Raw genomic sequence first — 25,773 nt, forward strand, 5'->3', positions numbered from 1 at the left:
CCGTGACTCAGTCAAGTGCCTGCAGCCCTGACAAACAAACTGTCGATACTTGGCGTTCGCTTTGATTACTGGGAACTTGCGTAAGCTGTGGCCTTGTTTGGTGTTGTTTAGTCATCATTGCTTGTGGTGTTGGGATTCCCAATTCATAACCTGTATAAAAAAACACGTATGCACGAGGTGTTCGACGATTCCTTTCGGATAAGCGAACCGTTACTTTCTCCGGCCATTTGTGTCTGTTATGATACTATTTATAGAACTATGCAAATGAATTATTACAAAACATAGATCGGCGCATTTTGCGATTTGTGCTCTGCACTGTGTGTGTGTGTGTGTGTGTGTGTGTGTATGTGTGTGTGTGTATGTGTGTGTGTGTATGTGTGTGTGTGTGTGTGTGTGTGTGTGTGTGTGTGTGTGTGCTCCTGTGTACTGTGTGCCCTCGTGTGTGTGTGTGCGTGTGTGTATGTATGTGTCCCTGTGTACTGTGTGCCCTCGTGTGTGTGTGTCTGTCCCTGTGTCAGTGTGTGTGTGTGTGTACCTATGTGTGTGGCCACGTCTGTGTATCCCTGTGGTTGTGGTTTGTGTTTTTCATGAGTCTTGAAAAATATTTATTTATTGGACATTTACATTAACTTTTTTAATTTTGTGAATCAGCATTGAGGCTACAGCAACAATGCCAAGCAGGACACAGGCAGGCGGTACTTCTTCTCTTGATCTCAGCAGGTATGGAGGTCTCCCTATTGACGTCATCACTTCGTGCGCACCGGGGTTTGGAGGGCAAGAGGTCACCGCGCCGTAATAGCGAAAACATGGAAGCGTGGTGCCGATCGCGAAGTTTCGCTGCGGCGATTCCGTATTTGCGTCGACGATTTGGTTAAATTTCATTCAAGATGGTGAATACTTGTTGCATAATGTTTCCTTTTTATCCGACACCTGAAAGACAGTATTAATTTGATTTGATGGGGTTGTTATGTACAACTAGAAACACATTTTTCATTGTCTGCGATGTTCTGCCTAGCATGAGGGCCCCAAAGGGTTTAAAATCGTGATCGTGATTGGCGTTTTTTGACCTTTCTGTGACCGTGATTGCCGAAATTTCCATTTCTGTGATCGTGATGGGACTTTGCCCGTGATCCGTGATGACAAAAAAATCAAGTTTCGTGATCGTGATTGTCATTTGTTTTCGTGATCGTGATGGGCATTATTGCAAAGCATTTTATTTTCAACGTACATTTTTCACAGCTGTATCACTCTATGATCCTCTATTCGTCAAGGAGCCAATCCCGATTGAAGGGAAGCAACAACACATTCAGAAATATGATTTTGACAGCGATTGCTTCCCTTTAAGAGAACCAATCACACACAAAAAAGAGATCCAATCAGAAGGCAAAATGCAAAAGTCTGCCAAACTTCATCCAATGGAAGGGCTTCGTGCAAAAGTTGTGAGTGCATTGAGTCAAATTTGAATTCGAAGATCAAAAATGGCGTGCAGCGGTACTGTCATCGAACTTCTGTTATATTTTGTGGATTCAAGCCAGACCAAAGCAGGCGGCGAGAATGCCTTCCTTGGTGGAAAGGTGAGGCTACGGGTCGGTCTTTCCGAAGACGAAATATCAAGTTATATTGATCTATGTTGCTCTATGACTGTTCTGAATGTAGGCAAAGATCTTGAAATTTGTTCAAGATCTTTGAGTTTGAGTGAGATCATTGACATTGTCGACATTGCCACGTCCGGCTGTCACTCGCTCAGTGTGACCTCGACTGGCTCGAGATCGAGTCTGCGTGTAGCCAAAACGGAAACTAGAAATGTGTTTTTCATCCCAGCAACGTGGACACGCTTGGCATAGATTCTAATTGTCGCTTCTTTGCATTAAGCTTGGATTTATTTTAGCGCCTGTAAGTGTAAACTTTAATATCAACAATGGGTTAAATTCAGAAACAATGGTGGGGAGACGTGCCAGTTTGGGTCACTTGATCCTCATGTCAAAGACGATCAAAGTCATGTTCGTTGGGGACTGATTTTGTCAGGCATGCTACTTTTCCGGTAATTGCCGGAAATCCGATAAAGCCGTTTTCGAAATCCGGTAAAGTCAAATTTATTCCGGTGAAGTTGAAAAATTTCCGCAAAAACGATCCGTGTGAATATCGCGCAACGCAACCGGGCGCCGGTCTCAATGAAGCCAGCGCACAGTAGGCTAGTGTTGTTTTCACCAGTTTGGAGGTGTGTTGAATGGTGGTGGGGGGAGGCTAAAATGGGATTTTTAACAAGATCACAAAACTATTACAGCCCTGAAAATGATGCCCAGAATGCACCAGATTGCACAGATTTTCACCGTTTTTTGAAAAAAATTCCGGGGGAGCATGCCCCCGGACCCCCCTAGTTGGCTCGCCTGCTTCGCAGGCTCAGGCTTGTGGCTTCGCCACTGGCACTGCGCGCTTCTTTCAGGTAAAACCATTTTGGGCCTGTAGCATTCCTGTTCAAGTTGTTTTTCAAGGCCATGAAACCAGGCGATGCATGGTGTACCTCAAATTGTATGGCAAAGTTGAAAATAAAGAACCCATCACACATACATGTACTTTAATTTTAATCCACCCAATAGTTTTTGAGAAAATGGGTTTACAAGAAAGAGAAAACAATGAAAACAACATTCTTGTTACTGATTACAAATCATGATATGTATTTCTATGTGTGTATGAAAGAGAATTAAAAAAATAATAATAAAAAAAGGGCAACAGTTCTCACTTTGTGTTGAATAAACAATAGATCCAGAGGAGCGAATTACTGTGTGGTTGTGTGTACTTTGACACGTGCTTTCTGTACATGCAACTTTTACCGTGACCGTGATTTGCCACTGGTGTTCGTGATCGTGAAAACAAAAATCAAGGTAACTGTGATCGTGAAAGCTAAAATTTCCCTTCCCGTGATCGTGATGATACCCCCCTTTGGGGCCCTCTAGCATGTGTGTACAGTTTTATGCAATTCGACTGAAATGTGTGATTGAAAAAAAAAATGCAACACTATTTACTTTTGATCTCAAGTCTGAATCTTTTTTTTTTTTAATTGGACCAATGTGCAGTTTTATGTTATTTTTGTATTTGACTGGTATCTACCTGATTTGAAACTGTTTACAGTGATGCTAAACCTGAACAGAACTGTGTACAGTTACTTTTATGTTTTTTGACAAGTGTGTGATTTAAAAAAAAAAAACACTGTTTATGTGGATGCCAAACCTGAAACACAGTATTAATTTGACTTATGTATCTGTATGACTTGTGCTGGCGTGCATATGTGTAGTTACTTTTTTTGCTTCCTGGCTCAAGTGTGTATTATTCAAAACATTTTTCTACGGCTCAACGCTATTCCTTATTTGATTTTGAGATCTGATGCTAAGTGTGTGGGTGTGTGTACAGTTCTTTTCTTTTTTACACTTTGACGGTATTGATGTGTAAACTGTTACCATTCATTGATTCTAACCCTCAACAGCAGTATTAATTTGGCTAATGATTGGAAACACTAATTCACTTATTGTCTGAGATGTGCTTTTTGACTGAAGTGTGCAATTTGAAACAGATTCAACACTGTTCATGTTGATGCCATAGCTTTTTGACTGAAGTGTGCAATTTGAAACAGATTCAACACTGCTTATGTTGATGCCATAGCTTTTTGACTGAAGTGTGTGCCTTAATCAGTGCTGGTTAGCATGTCTTTACAGTTTATGATTTTTTATTTAAGCATGTGATTTTAGTAAGAACTAATAAATACCTTGACAAGTGTGTGCTTTAAAACAGAAACATAACTTCTGTGGATGCCAAACCAGAAAAACAGTATTAATTTTACTTATGTATCTATCTGATTTGTGCTGGCAGGAATGTGTGTAGTTACTTTTTTTGTTTTTGCTTTCTGACTGAAGTGTGTATTATTGAAAACATTTTCAAGGGCTCAACACTGTTCCTTATTTGATCTTGAGATATGATGCTTAGTATGTGGGTGCATGTACAGTTCTTTTCTTTTTACACTTTGACAGTATTGATGTGTGAACAGTTATTGTTCATTGATTCCAAACCTCAACAGCAGTATTAATTTTGCTAATGATTGAAACACCGATTCACTCGCTTTTTGACTGAAATGTGCAGTTTGAAACAAGATTCAACACTGCTTATGTTAATGCCATAGCTTTTTGACTCAAGTGTGTGCCTTAATCAATGCTGGTTAGCATGTCTGTATAGTTTATGCTTTTTTTTATTGAAGCATGTGATTTTAGTAAGAACTAATAAATACATTGTTGTTGCCGTAACGTTTTTGTTCTTAAGACTTTTTTTTTTTAAGCTTGCGTGTGTCTTATCTGAGACATTTCTTAATTGTGAAGAATCTGGTGAGTGATTGTCAGAATGAGTGTGTATCTGTGTAATGGCTCCTTTGTTTAGTCAACAAAGTTAATATGTTGAGCCCAGCTGTCCTAAACGGAAAAATATGTGTCTGGTTTGTCTCAAAACAGTAACGTTTCACAAAATTGAACAAAACTGTTGAAAACACACCTACTGGAGCTAACAAAGGCAAAGATTAGGTACAAATCAAAAGTAATGTGTTAAATATCACACTCACACCAGCTTCACATTCACAGAGTGACAGATTGGTAAAAATTAAAATACATATAATGTGTTCAACGCTTTATTTAACTGAACTGTCATTGTCAACATATATATAAAAATTAAAAACTAAAAACACGTAACACTGAATTCAGGGAAATTTTTAGTTACTGTCTTCAGCAGCACTAAAGTAAAAAGAAATAGAAAAAATAAAAAAGAAGAACAAAAAAAACACACACACACATTACACATTCACAGGTTCACAATAAATGTTCTAAGGTAATATCAAAGTAAGCACTTCTTCTTCTTCTTCGTCGTTCACTAGAGAAAAGTAAGCACTAAAGCAGACACCAGACTTGATCCCAAAAAGGAAAAAAGAATCGCTTCTCCAAACATAAACATACAAAGTTAGAAATACCATTTCTCGAATAACAATGAAATGAAAACTCACACACACTGAAGCAGAAATAATAGGTAATCTAAAACTAAAGAGCTTCACACATAAACATACAAAGTTAGAAATAGAACTACAAGTTCTTGAATAATAACAAAATGAAAACTCATGCACACACTCCCGAATCATCGAGCGGCGCACTGACGCTAGCCGTTCTGCTTCTTGCCCTCCAAACCATTTCTGCATATCACGTGACACCGCTCCGAAGTACGCAAAAGGGAGACCTCCATAGTTGTATGTTTTAAACTATCAATAAAATAAATAGTACAAAAAAGCTATGATAATTATATGAAGACAGAAGTGTGTTTATTATTGGTGAAAAGCCAAACAATGCGATGGGTACTACTGTCAGTTAGTTGATACTAAATAATATTATGATTTGTAAACGATAACAAATAAAATACCACGTACAGTTGTAATCCATCTTCTTGTGCAATTGAAGATTTCTTGATTTCAAAACAGGGTATATGATGATAACGTTGATTGTGAAGTATCTGTATGTTTTCTTGATACAATATATGCAGTTTGTTAATTAAAAAATCTAAATAAATCTAAAATCTTGCATTGAAAGTAATAAACTGCATGTTTCATAACTATGATAAGTTAGTAAAGGGGAGCAAATGAATGCTGATTTAATCTCATTAGCAGTGATATTCTCAATGACATTGTATGAATTTTTTTTCTTAATTTGTGTATACCTTGGATCCATTATGGACTGACTGACAGTGTTATTTTAGGCTCAGTGTACTTTACAATTTAAACATGAATGATGTGAATATTTTTATGCCATGGTAGTCAGCCTACACCTGGGACTTCAGGATTGACATCAACGCCTGGTACCTTTTCTTGTGGGCTAAAGGTGCATCCATCTCCTCCTGGAGTGTCAGACATTTCAGCCGCAGAGTCTGAAAGGTATTTGGTTTAAAGATATTGCCGTCTCAAATTTATTCATTCGTGTAGTTATCCCATGGTCAAAAGATATAATGAAGAAATTGCTGTCTCAGTGTGACTATAACTGAATTATGCACTTGATTTAATTGAAAGCAATACTGTATTATGAATGAAGAAATAAATATATAATCTATATGTCTACAATTAACCTACATAAGTTAGGTGAAGGTGCTTCCGCAAATTCTTTGTTTAGCTGCTTCAAAGACATGTAACACTTCACCTTCAATTTTTACAATGTCATTTAAAACAAAACATTTCAGTGAAGACAACCTGTCCGGTGTTCAAAGGTTCACAGAATCTGATGATGGTGACCAGGATGATCTGAGAAGAGGGTGAGCTTGCTTGTTATATAATTTTTTTAAATTTTTTTTCATGTTTGAAAATATGTGTTACTATATCTGTGTCTAGATCATAGTGTTACTGCAGAAAATAATGAAGAAAGCTGTGTGAAATAACAAATATTCTAAGAAATGGTTTCACTTAGACTAGAGTTAAAGTATAGTGGTATTGTAGTTGAATTTGCAGGAGAGAACTGTTGATTATAGTTAACATTATATTAATCCGTTAATGTTGAAGTGTTGCAAATGTAATTTCAGCGACAAGAAGTTTCACGGATCAAGAGCTGGCAGGACTGTGAGGCAGAAAGAGCTATCTCAGTCTTTCATTGACCCACTAGAGTGAGTTGTTTTAACATACTTCTCTTTGCTGTAGTGTGTGGGTGTGTGCGAAACACATGCTGTTTGTTGTATACTTATTAAAAAAATATTTATAAAATAAAGTTGATTAATGTGAAAACTGCTGTAATCTCTGTGTAGAATATAATCCTTTTATGGTTACAAATGGGTATTGGGATTTGTTTCATTTATGATTGATCAAAACAGAGTTATATCCCTTTTCTATTTTCTTGAACTTTGTGTGTTCTGCTTGGCCAAAGTTATCTCATTCTCATTGAGTGAATGATAAATTCTTCAAATAAGTTTTTCTGTTTCTGTCAGGAACAGGTTGATTATGTTGATTCTAATAAACAATAAAATGTGCATTCTGTAAATATCTTTCAGATCTTTAGTGGAATTATCAGAATCTGCTTTGACTATTGTAGGTAGCTAGGGGCTCTTTGGGACACATGTACCTATTCATTAACCTTACTTAATTATCTTAGTTTTCCCTCAAACATCAGGTTTCAGCATTTAATTGTTATGTGTAGCAGCTCAAGATAGCTACACTTAATGGTAGGACTAAGTTAAAAGTGAAAAAAGCAGTGGATCTAAGAGTTGATAATGTTTCCCATGGCTTTACACAATGTATTACTACCTAACCTGAAGGTGGTGGGTATATATGCAAGTGAGTGGATGTTAGTTTTACAATACATAGAGAATACTACATGGCTTGCTGTGCTGTACCAGATTGACATGAGTTGTTTTTTTCAAATATTGAACTGCTAGCGAAACTGAGGTGTACAGGTGCTAGCTATGGTCGCATGCTTTGCGGAGACGGGCTTGACCCATTTCAGTCTTCGGGGATGGTTACCCGAGACTATTTAAATGTAGTCTCAGCAATGACTGGTTTGTCATGTTGATCTTTTAGTTTGATAATGACTGACTAAAGGTTTTTATATTGCTTCACGCGCCTTGTTTTTGTTGTTGTCAGAGTCCTAAGCTTGTATAATGTTAACTAATATTGTTTTTCTTTGGTTAGCCTCACAATTGAAGTTACAGTTGAGTCTGGAGAGGAGCAGGAGGATGAAGATGATCCTGATTATGATCCCAACATCACGTTGACAGCGATTCTGTAAGAGATTTGTTATTATGGTGTTATAAATTCCCTTTTTTTTCTACTCCCTTTGGAATATTATGGTGTTAAAATACACAGTCTATAACAGTATTATCACAGGTGTATTATCTACAAGTTCCTGTCCCCCTTCATTGGCTCAGTCAACGCCAGTTTTTAATATTTTTGTTTTAATGTTTAAAAAAAATGTATCATCTCGTAATTTACACAAACGACATGAGGCCTTTCGAACAAAGGGTTGAGACTGTAGGGTAGTCTCTAGTTTCACCCTTATAGTCTTGGAAGGAGCAAGAGAACAGCATTGTTTTGGTTTTTATTTAGCACGCGACGCATCTGCATGCATTGTTAACTGTATTCATTAGAGGGAGAGAACACAATTGTGTTGCATCTGAGGCAAATTCATTAATGAAAAATTCACATAATTGCGTGTGTCTTGGAACCGACCTGTTATTGGTAATGAAGGCCCCAGGCACATGGACCGTAACTAATTGTTATGGCATATCTGTATGTAAAGTGTATTGTCAGCTGGAGCTGTTATATCTGGACTCCCCCTCCAAAAACTAAAATGACCCAGTTAAAGGGAAAGGAAGGTTGAAGGCAGTGATGAAGAGGAAATGGGCACTGCCACTATTAAATTTAAAAGCATTGACGTTATCGTTAAGACCACAACTTACTGAAAATGTCAGTAGCATTCGAGGGCCTGTTGCAACATTATTAAAAAAAACCCGAGTCTCTGACAAAATAGAATTGCGTAAGTATCCTCATAATCTCTAAAATCATTGAGAGTTTTTGCTTGAGACTTTCCGTATCGGACTCTGTACTCCAAAGTTAAATCTTAAAAAGATGAAACAAATATATGTGAAAGTTATTGTTTTTGTTGAATCCCGGTTGCTAATTGTTTTCTTTTTACTTTTATTTTGAATTGAAAATCCAGGTCCAAATGAAATAATTTAGAAAAAAAACACCACTTACTTAAATTGTTTTTTCAGCTTCTTTGTTATAACTATAAACACAATCTCTGTTTAATTCCTTACAGATCTGAAGAAATAATGCAAGACAGCACTGAAATCGATTTTGAGGAATTATTCTTTGGAAGCCCTGAAGTTGATGTGGCTGATCAAGAACAGGACAAGGATACAGCACGAGGAGTCTGCAAAATGACAGAAAATGACTGTAAGAGGGTTGCCGATTCCACGACATGCCTTGTGTTCCTTGACCAGCTCATTCAGTTGGCTGGCACGTCTATCAACACATGCTCTCATGACAAGTGCGGCAAGGCTGTGTCGCCTGTTCCCAGTTTTGTTGGTTCAGCATTGTACCTGAAATGGGTATGTATTTAAAACAGATTTCAGTTTGTAGAATGTGTGTGTTTGTGAATTATGTTTATTTAATTTGTTATTACAAATTTATTGTACATATATTTGCATTTTGTATCTGTTCAGCAATTCTCCTTTGTCAAATGTTCACCTAATTTTTAGCTATATACAGTTAAATTATGTTTATTTTTTTTATTTTATTTTTTTTATGGTTTAAGCATAAGTTTATTTTAACAAAGGTTACAATCATGACATGTATACAAAGTTCACAGAAACAGCAACAAGCTAGAAGCTTATAGTGGTGTTCCTGCATGACAGTACAACATAAGGCGGTAACGGCTGAAAAATTTGTCTCAATAAACCAAATCTATTAATAACGTAATGAACGTTGCATAATGATGATAAAGAAAGACAGTAAAGGAAGGAAGGAGGGAAAGAAGATGAATAAAAGAAGAGGGATGGGTAGGAGATGTGCAGAAGTTAAAGTTGTTGTCCGGCTTGTAGAGCATTTATTCTGATTTACCCAAAGCGGCCTGAACGTTTAATGAACGAGTGTACGGTGGAAAAAATTTTCCTGTTCAAATCTGAGGAATACTGTCTGTCTCCGTTTAAAAGGTGGGGGAGGTGAATTATGTGATTGGGGAGGGTACAGTTTAAATGAAAACCAAGCAAACATGAAAAGAAAATTGAATGAAAATTGTACATCAAAACAAAAATCAGTTTTAGAATACAAATATAATATTTATGGTGTTTTTTTTTTTTTTTTTTTCTTCCATTTAACGCCCAGGGTCAACGTTCTGACTATTAGTGGCGCTTTGGAGGGTTGCGGAAGAAAATAAAATTTGCAGGGAGTGGGGGGGGGGGGGGGGGAGGGGGGCAGGACCACACAGCATTTTCAAGTCTCGGGCTAGGCCAAGCCGGCGGCCGAAGCGGTTGCAGGGGTTAAACCCCTGCCGGTGCTGCCCTAGCCTTCATCGACCCTACTTACTGGTGGCCTAGGGCAGGGTACAGGGTTTTGTTTACAGGTGCTGGCAGTGGTGGGATGCGCTGGAGGTGAAGGCGGCTGCTGTCGCCGCGCTGACAACCTCCTCTGGTAGCTCATTCCACTCCCTGATGGTTCTGGGGAGGAAGCTGTTCAGTCTCGTATCGGTCTTGCTTGGGATCCTGTTGAAGGCTCTGGTGTTTGTTCTTGAGCTTCTTCTTGATCTGCTGGGAAGGTGTTGGAGCTCGTCGCAGTTGACCTTGACGAGATTGTTGGTAATCTTGTACAGCATACACAGTCTGGACGTCCGTCTGCGTTGCTCAAGAGAGGGCCACTGGAGGGTCTGCAGCATCTCTCCGACACTTGAGGTGTTGCGATGTCGGTGGAGAACGTAGCGTGCTGCCCTGCGCTGTACGGCTTCGATCTTGGCGATGTTCTTCTGCGAGGAGGGGTCCCAGGCTGTGCATGCGTACTCCAGCAAAGGTCGCACTAGGGACTTGTAGGCCAGTTCTTTGGTGTGGACTGCTCCTATCTTGAGGTTCCTGCGAAGGAATCCAAGGGTCTGGTTGGCCTTCTTCACGATGGTGTCGATGTGAATATCCCACTTCAGATCTGCTTGCACTGTCACTCCAAGGTATTTCGCGGAGGTGACATTCTCGAGGGCGTGTCCGTGCAGCGTATACTGGTGTGCGGAGGTGTTAGCGAGTAAGAGATAGGGAGGGAGGGAGGGGGAAAGTGAGAGAGAGGGGGAGAGTGAGAGAGAGAGAGAGAGGGGGGGAGAGAGAGAGAGAGAGAGAGAGAGAGAGAGAGAGGGAGAGAGAGAGAGAAAGAGAGAGAGAGAGAGAGACGAGTAGACGTATCGATTTTGTTTTCACTTTACATGTTTATCTGTTCGAAACGGCCGGACTGTCCAATAAATTCCTGCACTGTTAAAAAGATTTTTTGTTAATTTTTGTTTGCAAGGAGGGGTTTCCATGAAGTAGAATATCTGTGTGTATGAAGTTGTTGGTTAGTTTGTTGATTGTGTTGTTTCTTGCAGCTAAGTGTAAACGGCATTCTAGTAAGAAGTGTGTTGCAGTTTCTGTTCCATCACCACAGTCGCATACGCTGTTTTCCGCAAGGTGTCGCTCAACTAAGTCTTTCTTTAGATCACTAATATTAAGTCTCATTTTTGTGTGGATTATTTGTGTTTGTCGACTGCCACTGTAGAAGTAAACGGGAATTTGTGTGTCGTCTTTTGTTAAGTAATGTTTAAATTCCACGAGGGAGTCGGTTAACTGTATTTGTTCAGGTAGTTGGTTCCAGGGTACGGTTGTCGAAGGAAAAAAGGATGTTTTGTACGTTTCTGTTCGATGTGGGGGTATACTTCGTTCTAAGGGGCGGCGTCTGTGGTAGGGGTTGTTGGCTGCTACGAGAGGTGGGAGTGCTGCTTGTAGGTATGGGGGGGGGGGGGGGGGTCTTGTCGTGAGTAATTTTATGGAACATTGTTAGTTTATGACGGTTACGCCTTTCAGATAATGATTGGAGTCCAGTTTCTCCGTAAAGCTTAAAAGTGACTGGTTCCGCGGACAGCTCCGATGATTGTTCGCATTGCATCTAGGTTTAACTTTTCGAGTTCATCTGTTAGGGTTTTGCTACAATTGTCCCATATTATGTTTAGTTGACATTTTCATTGACATTATCAAAATTTACTGTAGTACTAATTGTACAGGTCTTTGATTAAATAGAATTCTGGTGTTTGTGCCTGATATTATGGTAATATCAATCGAATGAAGATATCTTAAAAATTAATCATTATGTATGTAACCCATGTGATGTTTCGGATAGAATAACACTGAATATCATGATATCAATAATGATCGAGATAGACATATGAGTAACAGCTATTGTGTTTTCAGCGTAGCAATAGTGTGCGATATTTAGACGAGACAAGTATAATACCGACGAGTCGCATTATACTTGTTCGAGTCTAAATATCGAACCCTATTGCTACGCTGAAAATACAATAGCGATTATATAGCTGTTCTGACCTTGATTTGTTGTTCCAAACTTACAAAATGACAGTATTTGCGTCGATGCGTTGATCTCAGCTTTGATAGCAGACGCCGTTTCTTATGCGCATTATTTTTGCGCAGGCGCCACACTGACTTTGGAAAAAACCCTCAATTTGACAACACAGCTGTTAAACAGCTTTTTATTAGTTCATTCGTATACAACAAAAAGAAGTTTGAGTTTTTTTAATTATGAACAAGACTACTTATGAAGAAGACCAAAACACAACATCAACGGAAACTAGAAACAAGTGAAGAACTAGGATGCAACAAGGGGAGGAGAAGAGAACAGCTAATCCGTACAACGCGAGCAGACGGCAGCGAAGTTTTCAGTTTGGGTGAATGGCATTCATACTTGTCTCGTCATGAAGCGAATTTTTCAACCTCAGTTATAAACGAATACATGAATGTTAGTGCCATGGGTTGTACATCAATACTTCAGAGGGGAAGTGGGGTATTTAGTGTGGAGTTACGAGATAAGAAAAGCCGAATGTGAAAGTTTGTGTCAGTCGGCAACAAGGCTCACACAGGCACACAAAAACGGCTGTTCCGTTTTACTCCCCTGTTTGTACTACATCTTTCGACTTTGGGCATTTTGTGGTGTTTAGGGACAGAAAATAATCAGGCTTAGTCCTGTTTTACCGGGAAGTTAGCAGAAAAGGGTATGCTATCGACATTTGTAAAACTGAAAAACATTCCCGAGAAGAATTTCAAGTTGTTAGTGTATGGTGTTGTCGATTGTTAACATCGTGTGGTACAGATGGGTAAACCCGAACCATGCGTCTTTGTTATTGCCAATATGCTTTTGGATATTGGCAAAAATGGCCGACTTCCGTAGCATTATGCTTTTATGATGATGTTGAGACCATCCAATCACAGCCCCCGAATTCCCCCACGTGTTCATCAGAATAGCTATATTGTGTTATATTGATATAATAATGGAGACAATATTGGGGAATTTAGGTGCTGTGATTGGATAGGCTCACACAGCCCTATTTTGATCATCAGGCCATATTTCGCAGGAAGTTGTTCAATATCCATTTCTTATTTCCCACAACAACACTGCATGTTTCCCATTTCTTTGACATGAAGGAAGTACATGCATATATGTTACAGTTAATCTGTGAAACCAGGGAATACGTGTATTAACTAAACTATTTTAGGTAATACATGAATTAACTGGGTTTTTTACGTCAGTTAATTCATGTATTACCTAGTTAATACACATATTCCCTGGTTTCACAGATTAACTGTAACATATATACCTGGCCAGATTTGCTTCTGTGACTGGTCGACACACGATGCAATTTGCAACATTTTGTTTTAGCATTTATCTGCCTTAGTACAGTGATTGTCTAACAGTTGCAGATTTTCCTGTCAAGTTAATGAATATGTTTGTTGCAGACGTGTCCTGATGGTCACGTGGGACACGTGTGGTGCTCGCAGCCAGTTATGAATCGCAGGCTCCACAGTGGAGATTTCCTGTTAGCTGCGACCATCATTACATCCGGAAACAACTTCTCCAAAATTGCATTGTGGGCGAAGATGTTGAATCTTCACATTCTGTCAAAGACTACATTTTTTCAAATACAGTCGTTTTACATTGTGCCCACTGTCCAAGAAGTCTGGGGACTGCACCAACAGGAACTCCTTTCTTCGATCAATGATGTCATTGTTCTAGGTACTAGTGTCAGTTTTCTTCAAGTGTATGTGTCACATTTTTAGTATTTTTATTCTTTCTCTGCACTATTTGAAGTCAGCAGCTGAATTACAGAGCTACATTTTTTGTTAGTTTTTTAATTAATGAGGGCAGCTCTCCTTTAATGTTAATTTTATTTCCAATAATTTGGAAGCTGTAACTTGCAAACTTGGCACGCTTCTGCGACTTCATGATATCCAAGTTTTAAGCAATTATGGTACTGTACCAAAGTCAAATATTCTACTTAAAACAGGATGAAGTTTTGGGTGAAAGTTTTTAACGCCAGGGCCGGTTACGTGTCATTAGGATAGAGACTTTAGCCCGGGATAAACTCTATCCTTGAGCTAATTCAGACCACTGTAAAAAATATCCCAATGCATGAGTCGAGGTTAGCTCTATCCTCGCGCTAAAATCCGGGTTAACTATCCCCTCATTTTGAAGCTGATAAATCTTTTATCCCGTGGTTAGTTGAAAAACAAAATAGAGGCAGTCGCACCAGTGTTTTCACATACAGGAATAATTACCTGTTTGGTGTATATGAACGAGTGTGTCATCAGGAATAGAGGATTTTGGGATATCCTTTCATACGCCTTTCGGCGATTGGTCAATGCATTTCGTATCAATAATGTCGGTCTCACTTGAAATTATCGCTACTTGATATTGCTTTCCAAACTTATACAAAGTGACTCAGGGAGCGTAGGGTCAGCTACTAAACTAGCCCCGAACAGTAACATATGAAGAACAGTAAACAAATACGAACAGAGAGACTCGAAAACTTGAGTCACTGAGTTGTCGCCACCATCGAGAGCTCAAGTGTAATATTTGAAGTTAAAATCTCCCTCGCCTACAGTTAGACAAAAAAGCTCAGTCGGTAGAGTCCCCGATTGACGGTGCGCTAGTCAATTACTTTTGTGGTCCTGGGTTCAATTCGCTTCGAAGGCAATTTTTTTTTTCTGAACTCGTAATTCTTGTATTTTATTCATTTGCTTCATTCCAAATGGTTTTCAAATTTTTCTTGTTTTCTTAACTCTATATACTTGTATTTTTTTCATTTTGATTTATCCCAAAGATTTTGAGTCGTGTATTGAAAATCGAATATAGTGCATGAGTGCCATTGAACAGCTTTCCCACAATCCTGTATTCTATTTTTAGTCATGTATGTTCCCAAGGAAAGGTCAAAGGGCATATGTATTATCGCGTGTCGACTGCTGGTAACTAATAGTACTTAGCTGCTTTTATTATGATAGGCTTCTGGCCTAACCTAATGTGAATTTGCACTTGTCATTTAGAACAGAATGATGTCACCTTTCGAACGCGGATTCCTGACTTTAAAACGGCCTTGACATCCTATCATGCGCAGAGCTGCGGAATTTCAAATGCCAAAAATAGATTGAGGGTAATGCACGGGCTAGTTATCTTTTTCTGTAGTCTCGACTTGTGCATTGCGCTGAAGTATCGATGCTATCCTGGGGATAGAAAGTCCAAGCTAAGCTATTATCTCAGGTTAAGTTGAACCTTGACACATACCAGCCCAGAAATGAGTGTCAGAGGATTTGAAACATGCAGTCTTTCACGATCAATTATTGTTTGCATTGTTGGCTGCACCTCCGCAACATTTTAAATTTCAATATTTTGACTGATACAATGTTTTAAATCGGTGCATTTTATGGCAAATTTGTACTGAAATAATTTTTTTTGAATTCACTTACTTTTAGTGCATGAGTGTGTGTAATAGTCGTTAAATTTAAAACTTTTTTTAATATTTGTTTACTGTGTTCTACAGGTGACGGTCGCAACGACTCCCCAGGTCACTGTGCTCAATATTGCTCATATTCCCTCATGGACCAGACCACCAAGAAAATACTAACCATCAAGACCATTTACAAGAGGGAAGTGGGGAGAAAATCAGCCAACATGGAAAAGGAAGGATTTTTAAGAGCCATGGCAGAGCTGAGGGAGAAGGGGGTCCATGTCAAGGAGGTTGTGACAGATGCTCATCTGGGCATCGGGTCTGTTATGAGTGAGTGTTACCAATGAGAAACTGCAAAACAATTTACATATGCCTATTTGATGTTCATGGTCCTAAGATTTAGCTATGAACCTGGGATCTTTATCTAGTGCACATGTGTAACAGAGGGTGTTAAACACCCTTAAGATTCTGCACAAAGTTTACTCTGCTAAAAACATCCATTTATGATTGGTTGGACTGCTTAAATATTAGTCAATGCAAGTGTACTGATCTTTGCACTCTCATTAACAACCAGTACATACAAAATTATTTTAAGTAATTGAGACATGCATAGTGCGCAGAGATTTATAGAGGTAATCGTGAAAACTACCCAAGTATGGAACGACGCGCTGAGTCCAATAATTATGTTCAAGATTTGCTCTATAAATCTCTTCTTTAGCACACTGCGATTGTCAGTAACGACAAGAGATTATAACGTTTCACAAGTCAAATTTGTATGCGGGCGGTTGGATAATTTTGTGTGTGCCGGTTTTGCCATGCCTTGCAAGTTTCTCGCCACAGGTGCAAATTTCAGGTGTATTGACTGTTTAATTGCCGACCATGCATTTTACGATTTGTATGGCGGGCCGCCCAGACAGAAGCAGTGAACAAACTAAAAGATGAGTCTAATCTCAGAACCTATTGCAAAAGAGTTGAACTTTTCCTGAGGCAGCTAAAGCCGGAGATAATCTCTGAATGTATTGTTTTGTCAATAACAAACGTTCAAACAACCTACCTTTGTTTTTTTTTAATTCTTTCTTATTTCAGCCAAAAGACTACATTCTTTTGTATTTTGTTTCAGAGAATAACTTCCCTGATGTGAAGCATTCGCATGACATTTGGCATGCTGCCAAAAACTTGGGAAAGAAAATTGTGGCGGTAATATTTTGTTATGTTATATGTTAAAATGTTGATTCTGCAGTAATTGAACAACATAGTGAACCTGATTGTTACGAAGCGGTTTACTCGTATTTTTGGCCTAATGTGTATTGTTGTAAATAGAATAGACTATAGCGATGGTCAGACATTGGAAAGGGCTATAGGCTGCATACCGTCGCGTTGACCGCAGTTGAACTTTTGTGTAACTGACAAGGTTTTTCACGTGCAAGTAATGCAGACGACAGCTCACTAGCAATGTCATAGCAAGAACGACTTTGTAAAATCAGTCGCCGTCAAGGAGCCAAGCTCGACTCATGTTTTTCGTAACACGTTAGCAGACGGGCTCCTGTTTTAGGTATCTGACTGAAGAAGGATGAAGACTGACGAACTTTCCCTATCAGTCTACGTGATATCTTCCATTTTCATATTCATGCCAGGCCGGCGACTGTACTAAATGTTGGCTTTACACTCTTTTGAGGTATGTTTGAAACCGGTTATATTTTCATGTCATGCTGTCGTATGTGAGAAGAGTGACTGTTTCTGTGTTTAACGTTATTGTGTAGGCCTAAGCTATTGTGCTACACTGCTTAAACATGTGAGGGTTTTACGTAACGTTTTCTTGGCTTTAGAAAACAGGAATTAACGTGTAAATAATTATATTGGCTCATGCAGCTTAATATGTTGGACGAGTGAGTATTTTTATTGTGCGAGTGAAAGAAACTAAAGACAAGTTGATTTATGGACTATAAACTTTACAGTGTTCCAACTGGAGGGTTTTCATCGACGGAGGCTGAACTGAACCAGTCAACTGCGGCTTGTGGACATGACCATGGCATGGAGAGCTGGCAGGGTTCTACAGTTAGCCGCCGAGACGAACTGGAAGGATCAAGGACTACGTCAAGCAATGGTTGCGGTGTCGTGAGGACTGGTGCATCCTTGTCAGTCGTCTGAAGGACTTACAGCCATACCAACATCTTGAAAGCCGAAAGATGGCAGTAGGGTAACGTACAGTAGAATACCTATTCGTCTTACCTGTTAAGCTGCTTTGTTTGAGCCAAAAGGTGTCTGCGTCTTGGACTGTAGAGTTTCTTGCGGTGTTGTCGGCCTAGAGTACTGGTCGAAGCCCGGAAATGATTTTGTGATGTAAAAAGCTTTGTAAACTAATAATAATTAGTCTTGGCAGTGTCAAGATCCATTTAACACCAGGTTTTTGCGTGTGTGAGTGAGTGTGCGCTTGTGCCTTGTAAGCTACGGTAGCGGACAACTATTCAGATTACATTCAAGTCTGTAAACAAATACTAAACTTATAGAGTGGTGTAGAGACATTTATGATTGTCTAGAAACCGGCCAATAAAGGACCATAACATCTGGCGCCCAATAATGTTTGTTTGTTTGACCCTTTAGCAGTATTGTTTTCTATCTCAAGGCACGTGCGCTTACACGGGTGTGAATGATTGTTTTGTTTGTCCTGTTTATCCAGTAACATTTTCAGATTTGATTTGATTTTTGATTTGATGTGTTGACTGGCATATTCTTGCAAGGTCTTACTCGAGTTTCATTCATGATATTTTTTTTAAACAGCTTCTGAACATGACCTATATTTAATTCTTTTGACTTTTTGGATAATCTCTGATCGAGATTCAGAAAATTTCATCGTTTTTTCAACAATTCATTTTCTTTTGAGGAAAGGGGGTGATGTTACGAAGCGGTTTACTCGTATTTTTGGCCTAATGTGTATTGTTGTAAATAGAATAGACTATAGCGATGGTCAGACATTGGAAAGGGCTATAGGCTGCATACCGTCGCGTTGACCGCAGTTGAACTTTTGTGTAACTGACAAGGTTTTTCACGTGCAAGTAATGCAGACGACAGCTCACTAGCAATGTCATAGCAAGAACGACTTTGTAAAATCAGTCGCCGTCAAGGAGCCAAGCTCGACTCATGTTTTTCGTAACACGTTAGCAGACGGGCTCCTGTTTTAGGTATCTGACTGAAGAAGGATGAAGACTGACGAACTTTCCCTATCAGTCTACGTGATATCTTCCATTTTCATATTCATGCCAGGCCGGCGACTGTACTAAATGTTGGCTTTACACTCTTTTGAGGTATGTTTGAAACCGGTTATATTTTCATGTCATGCTGTCGTATGTGAGAAGAGTGACTGTTTCTGTGTTTAACGTTATTGTGTAGGCCTAAGCTATTGTGCTACACTGCTTAAACATGTGAGGGTTTTACGTAACGTTTTCTTGGCTTTAGAAAACAGGAATTAACGTGTAAATAATTATATTGGCTCATGCAGCTTAATATGTTGGACGAGTGAGTATTTTTATTGTGCGAGTGAAAGAAACTAAAGACAAGTTGATTTATGGACTATAAACTTTACAGTGTTCCAACTGGAGGGTTTTCATCGACGGAGGCTGAACTGAACCAGTCAACTGCGGCTTGTGGACATGACCATGGCATGGAGAGCTGGCAGGGTTCTACAGTTAGCCGCCGAGACGAACTGGAAGGATCAAGGACTACGTCAAGCAATGGTTGCGGTGTCGTGAGGACTGGTGCATCCTTGTCAGTCGTCTGAAGGACTTACAGCCATACCAACATCTTGAAAGCCGAAAGATGGCAGTAGGGTAACGTACAGTAGAATACCTATTCGTCTTACCTGTTAAGCTGCTTTGTTTGAGCCAAAAGGTGTCTGCGTCTTGGACTGTAGAGTTTCTTGCGGTGTTGTCGGCCTAGAGTACTGGTCGAAGCCCGGACATGATTTTGTGATGTAAAAAGCTTTGTAAACTAATAATAATTAGTCTTGGCAGTGTCAAGATCCATTTAACACCAGGTTTTTGCGTGTGTGAGTGAGTGTGCGCTTGTGCCTTGTAAGCTACGGTAGCGGACAACTATTCAGATTACATTCAAGTCTGTAAACAAATACTAAACTTATAGAGTGGTGTAGAGACATTTATGATTGTCTAAAAACCGGGCTATACCACTCCATAACACTGATTACACATACTATAACCCTCTTCCCTTTGCATAACAATTTAAAAGAAAGAACAATTAAAAGAAGCATGCAAGCACATGTGAGAAAAATGTACAGACATAACATTTATTTGGAGTTAATCCCCAGTTTGCCTCAAATGGTTTACAGACCGATTTCAATCTTCTCACAAAAAAAGCAGTAATAATAACCTTATGGAGCACACTTGCAAAAAGTTTTTTTTTTACTGTGTGTAAAAGCATCACATTGTCTGTGACCAGAAACTGATGATTTACATAAAGCTGAATGTGCCTTTAAGCTGATATATTACTGGTAATATGTATAAATTACAGCTCCGTCCATGGTATCGCGTGATATTTTGTCGAGACTGGGTCAATGAATATGATGTATACAACTCTCCTGTGTTCACTTTCAAGTGAATAACTATCGTTCTGATATCATTTTAAAGTGAAGCTAAAGAAACCTGGTATCGGCACTGCTGTGCATCTCCTATGATCTCAATGGTATCAAGGCACGGGTCATAGAGATCAATTTAGATCTAGATCTATTTCCGGTTGTGTTATTTTCCTTCCACCATTCCTCGATGGAAAAGAGTTCGTGTTGTTTTTGTTTTAATTTTTGTCTTTGTCGTTGATCATTGTATACACAAATTACACAAACGTCATCTTGTGAGGGACCAAAAAATATTGAAACTCTCGGATGATTTTTTTGTGTGGTATCAACCTCGACCTACGGTCTCGGTTGATACCACAAAAAAATCATCCTCGAGTTTCAATATTTTTCGGTCCCTCACTCGATGACGTTGTGTAATCTCTATGACGTTACTCGAGGGAGAGTGACGTCATTATATTCTCTCACCCTGTCGAGACAAAATATAATGCAATACCATGGATGGACGGAGCTGTAACGTATATATGACATGACCAAAGTAAGGAGAATTTGTCGTGGGATGTGGAAACAAAGCATGGGAAATTCACCATTGGCATAATAATGAACACAAGCCTAGAAGTTGTTGAACTATACAAGATACAAGATACAAGATATTTATTCACCAATTTTGCAAAAGGATTTCATCTTGGCACGGCACGGTAAAAATAAAATAAAAACCAACCAGACACATATGCAGACACACATCACCATGCATGCATACATACGTACATTACACTGTCATGCACACACAGACACAACTCACACACACACACACACACACACACACACACACACACACACACACACACACACACACACACACACACAGACACACACACACACAATTATTTACATTCTCACACATAACCAGCCACATATCTACATCACAAATTCACATCGTCGCCTTGTAAACGTAAAAACCATATCAGTTTAAAAGGGGTGCCAGTAATATCAATACAACATTAGTGAATACTAGAACAATACCTAAAATTAAAAAGTAAGTAGTACATGTAATTATTATCATTTAGTCAGATCATCACATAAAATTATATAATCATGATCTAGACAGTTTAAAACAACAGTATTAACAGACTATCACAGATCTACTCAAGCACCTGAACTTAGAGTCGCATTGCACAAAACTACTACCATCACAGAACTACTCCAGCACCTAAAAAATAAGGACCATTCCACATTGCACATATTTCCACTATCACAAGTTATGAGAACAGTAATGGAATGCAGTGAAAGGACTAAGTAACAAAAGAAACCCCCCCCCCCCCCCCAATCCTATAACTACAGTATATTACAACGTCTTCACTACAGGAGTTGTCAGTACAGCATGGGGGATGAAGCTAGAGCGAAAGCGACTAGTTCTGGCTTTCAAAGCTCTGTAGCGCCTACCAGATGGAAGAGGCTCGAAGAAGTGGTTTGCCGGGTGGGAGGGGTCGCGAACAATCTTTCCTGCTTTTCGACCTGAGCGCAACTCAAAGATAGAGGCAACGGAAGGGAAGTCACAGCCCGCGATTTTGGAGGCTGTCCGCACAATGCTCTCCAGTAGCTGTTTCTCTTTCTCAGTTGTGCTGCCATACCAGACCGTGATAGAAAAACACAGGGTGCTCTCAACGACTGCGCGATAGAACTGCGCCATGATTTGCTGTGACATACGGAACTTGCGCAACTGTCTCAGGAAGTGCAGCCGCTGCTGGCACTTCTTAATGATGGACGTGGTGTTCCCGTCCCATTTCAGGTCTTCAGAGATCAGTGTGCCGAGAAATTTGAATGAAGAGACCTGTTCTACAGCTTCCCCATTTATTTCAAGGGGCAAGATGGGGTCTTTCTTTCGTCGAGGGTCGATAACGACTTCTTTTGTTTTAAGAACGTTTAGCTCGAGATCATTTTCAGAGCACCACTCAACCACTCTTTGAACCTCCCCCCGGTAAGCGTCCTCATTGGAGTCAGAAATCAGGCCTTCAATGGTGGTGTCGTCTGAGAATTTGATTATGTATGTGGATGGGTGAGCGGAGCGTTTTGTCCAGTTCCGGAAAAGACATCATGAATTCATTCACCCTTCCGAAACAAAATACCAATTCCATGGATGAAAACGTATAATTATATCCCGTGACACATTAAAGCTAAATTTTATTTTGAAATGTCTTCACAAGTTACAGATAATTTATCACGACATAATCGTCATCACAAGACAGGAAAAACGCATACTTTGTTTGTCGTCTGCTACAAATCTGGTCTTGTTGGTTGACGGAGTGAACAGAAGCTTCAATCGATCGTACCTTCATCAACCGGAATAAATGCTCAATCCGCTGTCATTTCGCAACCGAACCTTGTTGTTTTTCTCTAACTTTTTGGTTAACATTGAAACGGCAGCCCAAAATAGTGTTTCAGATGTTTCAAGACAGAGGCTCAGCTTCTTCTTTCGAGTTGCTTTTCAGTCTAAAATGACACCGGAAGCGAACAAATTGTGAAAAAAGGAAAGTGTGGGACACGGGTCTACAATGGCTCAGGGGTGAAATAAACCACAACTTCTGGTGTGTGGTTTACGTAAGCTAATTAGCCATTAAAACAAACTGTTTCATTTTATGCCGTTAAATGCTAGTGCAAGTGTGTTCCATAAGGTTAAAACTGCTATTTTCGTGAGAAGAATTACATTTTTATGTAAACCATTTGAGGCTGGGCCCAAAATTGATGTGTATGCACAAAATAAAGAAAGATTATAGTACAGTTGAACAGATAAGAGAAGATCCCTGCATTATAATAATATTGCATGGTTGTTGGTATTGTCATGATATGCCCTTGGCATTAATTAAAAGCTCTGTAAAAAAAAAGAGACTGTACACAATTATTTAATGACCCAAAGCGATGTAACAGTTTGGTACCACATGAACCCAGTGACAGGAAAATCACCTCGTTAAATTGCTGGTATGCGTTTCTGGACTCTGCTCATTACTAAGACACACTGCATACTCATGTGAGTAAAAAAATGCAACTTGTGTAAATATAGTTCGACACAGCAAGCCATGTTGTATTTTCTACATGGACAGTACAGTTTTTGTAATTTTTTTAAATAAAGCAGTATTTTGATCATAATGTTTTTGTTTCAGCTTGGGAGTCAGAAGCAACATGCAAAGCTGATGAAGTGGACAAAGGAGATTGTGAATCACTTCTGGTTTACATGCAGAACATCCACCGACTACAAGCAGTTTGTGGTTAGTTTAATTTTTAACCGTTAATGACTATAACACTACATCATGTTTATGACCTTACAAGTTAAAGTAACACGTACACCGCAACCCCCCCCCCCCCCCCCCACCTTGTATCTGTAGACGCCCGTTTTTAACGCTTGTTTCACTTTATCAAATAAACCCACCATAGACATAGGGCATCATTGTAGATATATGTCTTTAAGGACGTCTTATCTGTCCCCTGTTTCTTACAGGCGAATGGGGCGAGGAAGTATCATTTCTTGGGCACATTTCGCCGCGAGTGACGCTAGGATTCTTGCCTGAAACGCTAGGTAGCTTTGGGCTTGCTCGCTTGTCGAGAAAACATGGCGGCCACGCAGCTACCAATCCGATTGGCTGTCCGTGGTTTTTTACCGACAAGTGCAGACGACCTTTTGGTATCAACCAATGGCGTTTAATTCTAGCGTAGCTAGCCATAACACCGTTTCAGACACTTTCGCCTCCTGGCACCACGAGCGGCTAGCCGAAAGAATATCTTGCCTGAAAGAAACACGCGTCTGGTTTATTGTGAAAATCTTCACTTTTGGGTCAAATTTACTTGCCTGAGGAAAAATACCAGATGCTCACAATCATTACAGTCAAAAAAGAACTCGTAACTTATCCACATTTTACACAGTCTTCCAAAACAGAGACAGGCAATTACAATCACATAATACATGTGAATTTAATAAGTACTGCAGCACAGTACAATCAATCCACTGCAATTACTGTCTGTATACATATTTTGATGCAATCAACAGCTTCAATTATTTCAAACCAGCAGAATATTATCATGGATGGAAGCTCATTTATATACTGTGACCTTTCTGGGATAGTTACAAACTGCTAATGAAATACCATTGCTTTAATTTGAGTATATTGACAGCAAAAACGTTTCATTACATATGACATCAGCTCATAAAAAGTGGGATAGGTTTCTCTTTTTATATTTAGTCAAGTTTTGACTAAATATTTTAACGTAGAGGGGGGAATCGAGACGAGGGTCGTGGTGTATATGTGTGTGTGTGTGTGTGTCTGTCTGTCTGTCTGTCTGTGTGTGTGTGTAGAGCGATTCAGACCAAACTACTGGACCGATCTTTATGAAATTTGACATGAGAGTTCCTGGGTATGAAATCCCCGAACGTTTGTTTCATTTTTTTGATAAATGTCTTTGATGACGTCATATCCGGCTTTTCGTGAAAGTTGAGGCGGCACTGTCACGCCCTCATTTTTCAACCAAATTGGTTCAAATTTTGGTCAAGTATTCTTCGACGAAGCCCGGGGTTCGGTATTGCATTTCAGCTTGGTGGCTTAAAAATTAATTAATGACTTTGGTCATTAAAAATCGGAAAATTGTAAAAAAAAATAAAAATTTATAAAACGATCCAAATTTACGTTTATCTTATTCTCCATCATTTGCTGATTCCAAAAACATATAAATATGTTATATTGGGATTAAAAACAAGCTCTGAAAATTAAATATATAAAAATTATTATCAAAATTAAATTGTCCAAATCAATTTAAACACACTTTCATCTTATTCCTTGTCGGTTCCTGATTCCAAAAACATATAGATATGATATGTTTGGATTAAAAACACGCTCAGAAAGTTAAAACAAAGAGAGGTACAGAAAAGCGTGCTATCCTTCTTAGCGCAACTACTACCCCGCTCTTCTTGTCAATTTCACTGCCTTTGCCATGAGCGGTGGACTGACGATGCTACGAGTATACGGTCTTGCTGAAAAATGGCAGCTACTTGACTAAATATTGTATTTTCGCCTTACGCGACTTGTTTAATTCTCTGTTAATGTTAAACTGTATCTCAGGGAACACTTCGGGGTACCCTTCACCACATTACTGACCAACACGAGTGGGCTTTGGGTCGCTGCCTACACGAGCCTTTGACTGAAGGAGAGAGAAAAGAAAAGCAGTGGTTGGATGCCCATGATGATTCAGAAACTTTGAAGGAGCTGGCAAGCATCCTTCTGAATCCCAGATTGCTGAACAAAATCAGCTACTACTTGAACTTCAGGTAATAATTACTAATATTATTGTAATTCAATCAAGTTTGCGTTTTAATGAAACAGATCCTGTGATTGGTCAGAATGCCCCAACTCATTAAAAATTACCGGTCATTAATTACACATTAACATGCTTCCATTTGAAACTTCGAGGTCTGATGGAGCGAAGCGACGGAGGGCTTCAATTAGACTTTGGGAGGGCGTCAATCCACGATGAAGACCGAGAAGTTTCAAATGGAAGCGTGTTAATGTTATTGTAATTCAATCTGACGACGATCTCTTTCCTGCTTTCATGCGATGGTAAACAGACAGAATTGGTTCTGTTCTGTTCACACACTACTTTCAGTCCACCTACCTGCAAGTGTCAAGTCCCAAGAAA

At 39.3% G+C, this 25,773-nt stretch overlaps 1 protein-coding gene across 1 annotated transcript; it reads left to right on the top strand.

Moving 5' to 3' along the window:
* Window positions 1-541: 541 nt before the first annotated feature.
* On the top strand, window positions 542-25,409 carry LOC138957135 (uncharacterized). The gene is made up of 11 exons (XM_070328307.1): window positions 542-720; window positions 5,834-5,950; window positions 6,250-6,321; window positions 6,586-6,666; window positions 7,685-7,777; window positions 8,814-9,105; window positions 13,531-13,807; window positions 15,609-15,845; window positions 16,636-16,712; window positions 23,253-23,357; window positions 25,200-25,409. Exons 1-11 carry the CDS (start codon window positions 671-673, stop codon window positions 25,407-25,409), a joined length of 1,611 nt encoding a protein of 536 aa, XP_070184408.1. The 5' UTR covers window positions 542-670.
* Window positions 25,410-25,773: the final 364 nt, after the last annotated feature.

Source organism: Littorina saxatilis, linkage group LG2 (genome assembly GCF_037325665.1).
Source record: "Littorina saxatilis isolate snail1 linkage group LG2, US_GU_Lsax_2.0, whole genome shotgun sequence".
Lineage (NCBI taxonomy): Eukaryota > Metazoa > Mollusca > Gastropoda > Littorinimorpha > Littorinidae > Littorina > Littorina saxatilis.

Excerpts from the sequence above, each read along its gene's own strand:
- LOC138957135 (XM_070328307.1), top strand. The coding sequence starts at position 671 with ATGCCAAGCAGGACACAGGCAGGCGGTACTTCTTCTCTTGATCTCAGC. Across the intron at positions 5,951-6,249 it reads TCAGCCGCAGAGTCTGAAAG|TGAAGACAACCTGTCCGGTG; the intron begins GTATTTGGTTTA and ends AAAACATTTCAG. Across the intron at positions 13,808-15,608 it reads CAATGATGTCATTGTTCTAG|GTGACGGTCGCAACGACTCC; the intron begins GTACTAGTGTCA and ends TGTGTTCTACAG.